The 12,227-nt window shown below is 41.3% G+C and overlaps 1 protein-coding gene across 1 annotated transcript in view; it reads right to left on the reverse strand.

Annotated features, from left to right (window-relative positions):
* Positions 1 to 1,253: 1,253 nt before the first annotated feature.
* The window catches only part of FRS2 (fibroblast growth factor receptor substrate 2), a gene marked incomplete in the record, with an annotated part of 1,814,279 nt that continues 1,803,305 nt past the window's right edge, over positions 1,254 to 12,227 (reverse strand). The window contains 1 exon segment of the mRNA XM_044088006.1: positions 1,254 to 2,830. Within this exon segment, the coding sequence (XP_043943941.1) occupies positions 1,883 to 2,830 (948 nt within the window).

The raw sequence follows: 12,227 nt of genomic DNA on the forward strand, positions 1-12,227 counted from the left end.
CAAAAGTAGAATATACAAGTCACAGTGAAGGAATGCTACACTTCCAGAGACATCAACCTTCATGGTCCAATCCAAATGTGTCTAGAGAGTACAGTACACAACGTCCTGGTCTTCATTTTTCTGCATGCCACTTGGTTATTCAAAAGACAAGAGAGTACTCAACTAAGAAAATGCATATATTGTCATTTCAGTTGCACTTATAAATATCTGAAAACAATTAAGTACTTTAAAAAGCTACCATTATACATGTGCACAAGTGTAAAACCCTTTTATTGCCAAGCTGGAGAAAAGTCTTATTGGCACTGATGTTCACGTGAAAGAGGTTTAGGCATATCAAAAATACAGACATTTGTTTATAAAAAAAAAAAAAAAAAAAAAAAAAAAGCACGACTGGTGAACTATATTTATAACCTGAAAACAAACCAAATGTAACATTTAAAAGGTTAAAAAAATTAGTGTTAATTATATGTGCACCAACATTTTGCACTGCATCATAAAAAAAAATAGTGTTAATTATATGTGCACCAACATTTTGCACTGCATCACTCTCGCTTGTTATCTCACAGCTGTGGAATGTTTAAAGGGCAACATTCAAAGTAAACAAACAGCAATAATTTGGCAAAAATGTACTTTGATAGTTTTTGGACAACTTCACTGTCCTATGAAACAAATAAATTTTATATTTAAACTACTTTTATACAACTGTTACATATTTAAGAGAACATGAAATTTATATAATGCAAATTAGAACAAAATAATTTTTACAATATATGGTGTAAAGACAAATGTGAAACTGAAAACAATTTTGGCTTTTGCAATGTGTACACTCCTACACTCAGTAGCAAACCGCTTATTTTTATCAAGTCATTTATTATGACCACAATAAACCAAACTGCATTCAACCATCTTGTGTGTGTATATATCTATATATATATCTATATATATATATCTATATATATATCTATATATATATATCTATATCTATATATATATATATATATATATATATATATATATATATCCATATCTCTCTCTCTCTCTCTCTATATATATATATATATATATATATATCTATCTCTGTCTTTATCTCTATCTCTCTCTCTATATATATATATATATATATCTCTATATCTCTCTCTCTATATATACATATATATATATATATATATAGATATATATAGATATATATATATATATATCTATATATCTATATATCTATATATCTATATATATATATCTATATATATATAAAATGGTTCAGGGGCTTTTATTATTAAAAAAATCCTATGCAGTGAGGTTAGCATATAGCTACTGGATTCCTACAAGGATAACCAGTATTAATGGATGAAGTTCCAAATGTTATGGTATAAAATAAAATGCTTAAATAAACTGAAGACCATTTTTAAGTATTCAGTGAAGTACCATTCTGTTATGTGCATTTTTGTTTAAGTTTTGGCAAAATTTCAGTGGAAAAATGCAATCTTGAGTACCAAATACATCTACCTTGCGAAACAAGACTGTAAATTATTGTAGTTTAACACTGACCTGCAAGTAGTGTGCACCTAAGAATTATACAATTTTCAACAATTGGTGCTATTCATCTATATATCCATGAAACTGGTATGCAACTCAATGCTGCTGGAACTGATGAGGCACTGTTAACTGTTGTAATTGCTGAAAATGTAAGTGTAACTACCCTAAACAGGATTGCTACTAATGAGTACCTGATATTCAATGATTACCATTAGACTAGCTCCTAATATACTGCAGAATAACTATTACAGTATATTAGTCATATAAAAATGGCAGCTGAAGCACCTACATCTTCATCTGAATAAATTTCATAAAGTTGCAATTTAAGGAAAAATAGTGCTTCTCAAGCTCACATTGGTAGGTCAGTACTGTTATGCCTAGTTTTTCTTGATGAACCATCCTCTCTTGGCAGTGCTTTCTGCAAGCTGGACATAGCAACAGTCCTTTCAATGTCTATTACAGCATATAGCTCTGCTCGCCTGGTGGGAGTTTGTGGAAGTGGAGTGGTAGGAGTTTTTGGAGTCTGTGGATTATCTGAGTCGCTACCACCTTCCAACTCCACCTGAATATAGTTGAGCTGCCTGTGTTCTAAACTTGGCCTTCTGATATCAAAATTAAACACAGATGACGTGCAGTCCCGTCTCCTTGGAAACTCTACTTTGTGAGCACTTGTGGGAACAGTCACATTTTCTGTATTGATATAGTTATGCATTGCATCACAGTTACTGTGATGACCATTAAGAGATGGTGTACCTGGTCCTAAAAAATCCTCTTCATCTCTGCTCATCTTGCATGCCTCCCAGACTGGGGGTAAAGATGGAAGATTTTCATAATTCAGTAAAGCAGTTCGCCTTTGTGCTGAATTGTTCATATTCTGGGAATCTGAATTGCCAGCTGTTGCTGGACGACTCTTTCTGATCCCCGTTGAACTGGAAATGGACAAGCCATTAATATTTTCATAAACCTGCTTATCACCGGACAAGGTCTCCTTGCGTTCGTCACTGTCATAGCCAGTGTCCCAGTCATTATTGGTCACACCCCCTCTAGCTTCTTTTACAAGATGCTTCTCTCTCTCTTTCTCCATCAACTGTCTCTGAACAGGTGTTGGTCCCAAAACAAATTTTACGCCTTCAGTTTCCAGCAGTACATGAGGATTTCTATCTTCAATAGAAATACTAGGCTCAGCTCGAGCCCTACTGTTTTCAATATTTGAAAGTCTTGCTTCTAATGCTGTGGGTGTGTTGCACTGGTTTTTCCGTTCTTCTTGAACACCAGTGGTGTTGACGTAAGTGTGAACCTAAAAACAAACATGTATGGGTACAATTATTATAAATATCTACAATGCCCCCCCAAAGACTCACTTCACTAGCATACAAGTACTTAAACATCTAAAGGAAAATAAAGTGACAAAAAACAATACAAAGATTTTACATGATGCAAAAAAAATGTAAATATATTACAGTTTCCAGTAGTTTTGACTTTCAGTAGAAAGAGTTAGTGTACTTTCCCTCTTAAATAATCGTATGAGCATTTACTTTAGCCAGAAAGTGAAAATATTTTGTTGGGGATGCTTACCATCCCTCACATCTACGAGTCTCTGACCTCCAAGGTACTTAACTTTTGGAATTTTACACACTGACTTGGCTAGTTTTTAACAGCTGAACAATGCCCCCCCCCCAATCAAGCTAACAATTTGTCTCAATGAAGCTCCACTACTGCAAATATGCTTCAGCCTTAAAGTACTTCTAGGTCTTTCTTCCAGTGGAAGAAACTATTACACAACTACATAACATTAAATAACTCAATTTATTAAAAAAAAAAATTATATATGTATGTGTATATATATATATATATATATATATATATATATATATATATATATATATATATATATATATATATATATATATATCTTTGTAGTAATCCAAAAACTCACCTTTCTCCAAAAGGACAGGATGTTTACCTGTCCTGTTAAAGGAATCATGCCTTTAATGATCTGATACAATGATCACTCAAACTTCTTTCTTCAGAGCTGACTCCTGCAGTAGTAGCTACAGGATAAATACACAGTAGCAGTGAATTAGGGATAAAATCCCCTACAAGTCCAGTACCATAGCGCAGAGGGATAAGGTGTCACTGCACTTCAGATGACCTGGGTTCAACTAACAGCAGACAGAAGAACAGGACAGGTGGAGGATGTGAGTGAGCAGCTGATGCCTGCAAACACATCCTGGAGTAGAGTCTGCCTAAGCATCCCCTGCTGCAATTAGGATACTGCTTGGTCAGGACGACGCAAATCCTTGGAAGTGTGCAAACACCTCCCTTAAGCAGCAGTTACAGAGCTTGCAAGGCTGTGGTGGGGTGGAAAAGTGTTAAGAGCACACATCTGCAACAGTATGATGCTGACCAGCTTCTGCATTCTCCTCACTGGCCCTGGATGTTGGCCAGGTTGCTCCAGGGGATAGGTTAAGGCAGGTATAAAAAAACTACTGAATGAGGAGAGGAGCTGGTGGCAGACAGTGGTCAGCTGCAGGGGGTAAAACACGATCTGTAACAATACTATCCCAAAGCCAGTCATGCCTCTAGACTGGGCTTCTAGTAAGATTGGAGTACTACTAAATGATGACAGTTCCAAGCAGCTTCATTGCAGCTGGACTCAATGTACATTAAACTGAAGTTTTTTTTTTCTGTAGGTCCCACATACCTACATTAAAGTGAGACATTATGCACACCAGTAACTGTATTTTACTACAAATCTCTGCATTTTAATAGAAAGAGGAATGGCTCCAATGTGACACTTTTGGTTTCTGTTTGGCAGTTTTGAAGTGTGCTTCAAAGACTACCTTTTGCAAACACACACACACACCCATACGCATCTACACACTGGAAGACTAAGACAAATTTGGAGTCTCATACATAGATGCAACATCTGAAACTGTTATAAAGTGCTGACATCTTCAATGGGACCAGGTCACTGAAAATTTGTGTGCACATTACAGTTTGCAACTCAAATCTTTTCTGCTCAAGTTCTACTACTAATACATTTTACTGAAAAATAAGAGGCCGACTTAAATAACTGCTAGTGCAACCATCTGTGTGTGTGTTGCAAGTTTACATCTCAACCTCTTAGGACAAGAATTCTGGACAAAACAAAAAATAACGAGACAAAGGCCCAAAAATAGGGAAAAATATAAAATATTTATAAAACTTACAAAGGTGACAGAAAGTACAGTTGTGTACACTTACCATAAATGTAGATGTTCGAGTGTATTCACTGTTGCAGTCCTAACATATGGGTTATCTGGCTCCCGGTAGCCCTCAGTCGGCCAGAATACCAGAGTTCTCAGTATATGACGTCGGTTGACGCCGGTTGTAAAACTGACGTCAGAACGTAAAGTATAAAAAGGGAGGTAGCCGATGCCATTTCCTCAGTTTTTCTCGCTTTAACTGTGAGGAGCCCCCAAAAGAAGGCTAACCCAAGAAGGAAACACCCTGGAAACATGTCATACAAAATGTTAAAATAGTCTGTACCTTAGGAAAAGAGGGGGAATGGAGGGTGGGAAACCAGAACTGCAACAGTGAATACACTTGAACATCTACATTTATGGTAAGTGTACACAACTGTACTATTTCTTCGTGTTTCACTGTTGCAGTCCTAACATATGGGTTGATTCCCAAAGCCCAGGAAAAAGAAAAAAAAAGGGGGGAGGAAGGATCACAGATTAAGGGTTGGTAAGGAGGCCCTGCAAGACTGCAGAGGCAAAACCAGCCCTGGATTTAGAAAACAAGGGAAGATTGTAATGCTTTGTGAAAGTATGGACAGAAGACCAAGTAACTGCTTCTAGAATGTCCTTAGTAGGCACACCTCTCAAAAAAGCTGCGGAGGTAGAGGGTGCTCTAGTAGAATGGGTCCTAATACCTTGAGAGGGAACCTTCCCATGCTGCAGGTAACAAAAGTGAATATAGTGAGCAATCCATTTGGACATGGTTTGTTTTGAAATAGCTTTACCCTGAGCTCCAGGAGCAAAACTAACCAACTGTTCACATTTTCAAAAGGATTTAGTCCTGTCCAAGTAAAATCTCAGCTGTCTATGCACGTCAAGAGAGTGCAGGATCCTTTCCCTTTTATTCTGGGGATTGCTGAAAAATGTACGTATGTGAATAGACTGGTTAAGAGTTAAGCTGGAAACTACCTTAGGCATAAAGGAGGGATTAGTTCTCAGAGAAACCCTATCTTAATGAAAAATAATGAAAGGTTCTACTGCCATTAAGGCGTGTGGCTCCGATACTCTTCTGGCTGAAGAGATAGCCAAAAGAAAAGCAGTCTTCCAAGAGAGAAACTTCAAATTTGCAGAGGCAGCTGGTTCAAAGGGAGGCAGAGTAAGCCTTTCCAGGACAAAATTAAGATCCCAAGCTGGAGTAGAAGCTCTTCTGGGAGGTCTGAGATTGCTAGCACCCCTCAGCAACTGCTTCATTAAGGGGTGAGAAAAAATGGGTTGCTCAAAAGAACAATGAGCAGAAATTGCTGAAGCGTGAATTTTGATGGAAGAAAAAGAAAGTCCACCACTAAGCAATCCTGCTAGGTAATCTAGAATGAGAGAAAGAGAAGGATGAGAGGAGTCTTCTCCTTGAGCCTGCATCCAAGAGCAAAATCTCTTCCATTTATCTGCATAGAATTTTCTGGTGCTAGGCCTCCTGGCCTCATGAAGAACTTCAATCACCTATTGGGAAAGACTTAAAGTACTAGGCAAGCAGTTAAATATAGAGTTTGAAGAGGAGGATGAAGGAATTTTCCCCCTTCTTGAACAGATCTGGTACTAGGGGAAGATGCCAAGGCTGAGCCTGGGAAAGGCTTCGAAGAAGGGGATACCAATGCTGCCTGGGCCAATCTGGTGCTACCAGAATAGCCTTTGTTTTTTTTTGTCCCCTATCTTTAGCTGCACTCTGGAAGAAGAGGTAGGGGAGGGAATGCATAAACTGAGAGATTTGTCCATGGGAAGGACAATGCGTCCACCCTCCAAGCTTTGTTGTGAAACTCCCTGGTGCAGAAGGTTGGAAGGAGATGATTGGTGTGAGAGGAGAAAAGATCCACTTGTGCGGTACCCCAATGTTGAGTGATGCAATGGAAAATGTCCTTGTTCAATTGCCACTCGTGAGGATCCAGAAAATGCTTGCTCAAATGATCCGCCAGGAAGTTTAGCCTCCCTGGAAGATACTGGGCTATTAGATGCATGCCCATGGAAGCTGCTATAGTCTATAGTCTCATGCTTTGTCTGCACAAGGGGTAAGAGCGAGTCCCTCCCTGCTTGTTGATGTACCACATGACTGTGGTATCGTCTGTCCTGATCAGCAGAGTCCCAGGCTAAAGTAGGTCCCTGAAAGCCAGCAAGGCCTGCTGCACTGACAGCAATTCTTTTAAGTTTATGTGCAGAGGAATCTGCTGGGTGCTCCAAGTCCCCTGTATGCCCCTGCCCCCAGATGAGCTTCCCATGCAACTTCTGACGTGTCTGTGGTGACAGCCTGGGTGGCAGGTGGTGGGCGGAAAGGCAGACCCTTGTTCTGAGAACAGGCCGTCGCCCACCAGAGAAACTCCATTTGTAGACAGGGAATTAGGGGAAGAATCCAGTCTAAGTCCTGCGTGTGTTGACACCAAAGATTCTTGAGGTACCATGGAAGTTTTCTCATATGCAGCCTTGCATATGGGATCATCAAAATACAAGAAGCCATGAATCCCAGTGCTTGCAGGAATTGCCTTGCAGATAAGCTGGGTCATGATTGCCAAGTTCATGAAGTAAGCAGAGATCTTCTTGCTTCTGTTGAGGGAGAAATACCATCTGGGTGGCTGTATTCAGACTCGCACTCAGGAAACCAATCTCCCTTGTAGGAACCAACTTTGACTTCTTTTAGTTGAGAGTGTAACCCAAAGAGGCAAGAATGTTCAAGTCCAAATCCTTTTCTAGTTGTTCTGGGGAGTTTGCTTGAATGAGACAGTCGTCCAGGTAAGGATAAATTTGAATGTTTCTCTGCCTGCAGTAAGCAATGGCTGGAGCCAGGCACTTTGCAAAAACTCTGGAAGCAGTAGATAAGCCAATGGGGGGTGCAGAGAATTGAAAGTGTTGCTCCCCATCCCTGAAGTGGAGGAACTGCCTGCAACTCTCCCTTATTGGGATGTGTAGATAAGCCTCCTTGAGATCCAGAGTTACCAGCAATGAATCCTTGCCCAGCACTTGTAGTAACTGTTGAAAGGTGAGCATCTTGAATTTGGGAATCGCCAGGAAAGTGTTTAGAATAGACAAATCCAGAATGTGGCACCAGGTTCCCCCTTTCTTGGGTACCAGAAAAAGTCTTGAATCAAAACCTAGGCCTGCCTGATTTACAGGAACTGGCTCTATAGCCCCCAAAGTCAGGAGGGAGGAAATTTCAATTTCTACCTCGGCTCTGAGTGTTCTGGGTATGTCTGGGTGCCCCTGCAGAACAGGGAAGGTGTGAAAATAAAACTTGTAACCTTGGTTTACTATTATCTAGCATCCATTTGTTGTCTGTAATGATAGACAATACCTCTGCGAACCTGGCCAACCTTCCCCCCAAAGGAAACCCGGGGTCTGCAGAGGTAGGCCGGAGTTGGAGAGAATGCTTGCCCCAATTTAGCAGAAGAATGCCACTGTTTAGCCCTTTGAGGGGCAGAAGCCTGCCCTCTGGAAGATCTGAAACCCCTAGGCCTAGAGTGACCCTGTTTGGCAGGATCAGGGAAAGACCAATTTTTTTTGAAGGATAATGTCTACTGAACAAAGGAGGCTGAACCTGAAGGAAGTCTTTTACAGCCTGTATAGATTTCGCCTTATCCTCCAACTTCTTCAGTACCGCCTCAGCCTCATTACCGAAAAGATTCTCTTTATGCAAAGGAACATCCAGCAATTTTGATATAACAGGATCAGAACCAGTGGCAGTGTCAAAACTACAATAAAGTGAATGCTTATTAACTAAAGTGGCAGAATTCAGTAAGTCTTGTAAATCTGTGTTCTCAGACATGGAAGGAATATCCCCAAGTTTAGTCATAATAGCCTCCAAAGTATACTGCTGATACTTAAGCATGTAAAAAAGGCAATTTACAGATCTAATGGCAAGAGTTGCAGAGGTATAGACTTTTTTACCCCACCTGTCCAAGGCCCTAGACTCCTTATCAGAAGGCACAGGGTTTTTAGCAATAGTAGCTTTAACACCCTTGGGACCTTGAGAAATAATTTCAGGATCAGCAGTAAGGTGTCTAAAAAGGAACTGATGAGAATCAGGAACCCTATAATACCCATCAGGTTTTCTGGGGGCAGAAGGAACAGAATTAGGAGTTAAAGAATTTTCCATGAAAACATCATCCACAACTTCCAATATTGGAGGTATAGCCAGAGGCTTATGCTATGGCAAATCCAAAAATTCCCAGATTCTTCTCTTAAACTGAGGAAAATCCTGACATTCCCATTTAAAGTGCTCCCTAAGAGTATTTAAAGTATCCCCAAAGGAAACATCTTCTGGAGGGGAGGCAGAAGTGATAGAGTCCTCAGCATCAGAATCCTCAAAGCCAGAGAAAAGTTGAGAATTTCCCTCTTCACCCGCATTAATAATGGAAACCTCAGAATCTGAGACAGACAAAACATCAGGAGACAATTCCCTAACCCTCTTGGAAGGGGGTGGATGAGAGCCCCTAATCAGGCAAAGAAGATCCCCAGCCATCTTAAACTGGGACTGAGGCACAGGAGGGGAGGCCGAAGCCTGTCTGTGAGTAGGTTTGAGGCTGGAAGGTTTGCTAGCAATCCAGAGGGACTCGGGAGGCCTAGCAACTGCAGAAGTTTGAACTAAGGTAGTCGGCCTGGTTTTGGCCAAGTGTCGAAAAGAAGAGGCATCAGAAGCCAGTGCCTGCACAGCGGCTCCGGACCCATCTGAGGCAGCTACAGGTGGAGGGTCTGAAGACAAAATAGCAGCCTGCGGCATGGAGGACTCCGAAAAGGAGTTGGCAGAGGCCTGCGGCTGAAAATCTGCAGACTGCAGGGGCTGCGAAAGCACCTCACTGACTACCGCTGTGCTAACGATCAATTTCACTGGTGCGTTGTCAGCAGATTTAATCCTAGGCCTGTCGCGGACCTTGTTTTTGCATTTCCTTCATATATCTAAAAAATTCAGGAGACCAGAAGATGCCATGCTGACAAACTTAGGCCAGACTCCGAAATGCTTATACAAAATCTTAGCCCTACGCATATGGTACACGGGTTAAAGGAAGCACAGAGATCACAGTTAGGGATGTCGTGCTCAAGGCCCAAACAAGTTATACAAAAGGAATGAAAAATCACGGTGTGGAATCTGTTTTCCACAGGCAAGACAGTTATTAACTTTATCTGACATTTGTTAAAGCAAGAAGAGAGGATCCCCAACAAGGTACTTATCTGAAGGCGTCTTCAACTTGGTAGTTAGAAAGCAAAAAGAAGGTAAACGGACGACCGGCACTAGTGCAAACTGCATCTGCTTCGGGCGCCGTGGCAAGAAAGACTGAGGAAATGGTGTTGGCTGCCTCCCTTTATGCCTGACGTTCTGATGTCAGTTTTACAACCGGCGCCAGCCAACATATACCGAGGACTCTGGTATTCGGGCCGACTGAGGACTACTGGGAGCCGGATAACCCATATGTTAGGACTGCAACAGTGAAATACGAAGAACATCAGGTTCTGCATTTGCATTTTCTAAAGGATGCCAAGTCTGAAACTTAAATATATCGCTCACTCTGACTTCAGATCTCAATGACGTGCCAGAAAGCCACAAACCTTATTAGGAATAGCACATTTGTTTGTGTCTTGTCCTGCACTACCGGTTAAAATTCAAGTGAAACAGTCTCCGCTTTGTTTATTGGCCCATATACTGGCCAATCAAAAATTGCTAAACATGGAGCTACTGCGATGTTCGGCGACTTTTTTTTTTTTGGTTCCTACTTGTCCCGTCAGAAATCTGGCAATCCTCGTGGTGGGCTCTCCTTTGCATGGGTGAGGGTAGCACAGGGAGACAATTTTAGACTTAATGGTACTATTCATTACTTTTCAGTGTGGTTCAGGTTAAGTTGGTTTGCTGACCTACTTTAAGTTGAATATACCAGAACCTCTTGTAGTAAGAGCTGTAGTGAACCATTTGAAACTCAGAGTTTTTAGCTTGGTATCTTTCTAACAGGACCACTGCAGCAACCGTTTCAGGTAAATGGATTAATGTAACGGGTACCATGAGGGATTTCTCCAATTAAGATGACAACATGGAGAAAAATGATGCACGACTAAAGAAACTGGAATTTAAAGGCAAAAAGTAGAGCTAAGAATTTTCTAAAAGCTCTTTGGCTGTGGAAATGTCAAGTGGAAGTGAACTCTAGAAATCACATTTGCTCATTTAATGATAGAATTCTTCTAAGACATACAGAAATGAGAATAAGGGCCATACCAACTTTGCAAAAGTCACTTTTTTTAGCAGATTTCTGGATGAATAATTAGAAGTTATGTACTCACCATAACGTTCCATCTGAGTAGGTATCTTGCATTTGTCTGCAACCTTTGGGATACGGATCTGATCTCGGATCCGAGCCGGCAACTTCTATCACAGCATAGATCCGAGCTCCTAGCTCCTCCCTTTACCCATAATCCCCTGCCAACCCTGACTGACCTCAGATCAAGTTTGCCCCATATTGCAGCTAATACTATGTCCCAGAGGGAACTAATCTAAAGAACTCCAAGTAGGATCATTTTGGTCAGGGGGAAGGAGGGGGGATGGTTGCAGACAAATGAAGATACCTACTCAGATGGAACATTATGGTGAGTACATAACTTCTAAATCTGAAGTAGGACTTCATTTGTCAGCAACCTTTGGGACAGAGTCCCCAGCTACATAAATCTTGGGTGGCCTTCATGGAAGGATATTCCGGAGCACTGCAGAGCCAAAAGACGCCCTACCTCGGGAGACAATATCTACTTTGTAGTGGCTTATAAAGGTATGAGATGAAGCCCAAGTGGCTGCGGAACAAATGTCATCCAGAGAAACTCTAGCCTTGAAAGCAGCCGATGTAGCAATGGCCCTCGTAGAATGAGCACGGACTCCCTGAGGTGCAGGCCTTCCCGAGCTCTGATATGCTAAGAGACTACAACTAGTTATCCATCGGGAGAGGGTAACCTTAGAAACCGACTTGCCGAAGTTGTTTTTGGCAAAGGAGACAAACAACTGATCGGATTGCCTATGACCAGTAGTTCGATGAGTATAAAAACGTAGTTGTCTGTGCACGTCTAAAGAGTGCAGCTTATACTCTCCTTTGTTTTGATAGTTGGGGAAGAATACTGGAAGATTAATAGATTGATTAATGTTCGCTTCCAACGATACCTTACATAGAAAAGACGGATTGATCCTGAGGTGAACTCTGTCTGGGTGGAAGACCAAATATGGTGGTTTGACACAGAGAGCCTGGAGTTCCGAGACCCTCTTGGCTGAAGTTATGGCCACCAAAAAGGCCATTTTCCAAGGGAGGTATTTAAGATCAACAGTGGCCGCCGGCTCGAAAGGGGGGCTAGTCAAGGCCTGTAAGACTAGGGATAAATCCCATGGGGGTACCACCTCCTTGACCGGGGGCCTGAGAAGGAAGGTACCCTTAAGGAAGGTCTTACACAGTTTGGAAGTAATAAGCG

This window comes from Protopterus annectens, chromosome 11.part0, assembly GCF_019279795.1.
Source record: "Protopterus annectens isolate FY-2018-M chromosome 11.part0, PAN1.0, whole genome shotgun sequence".
Classification (NCBI taxonomy): Eukaryota; Metazoa; Chordata; order Ceratodontiformes; family Protopteridae; genus Protopterus; species Protopterus annectens.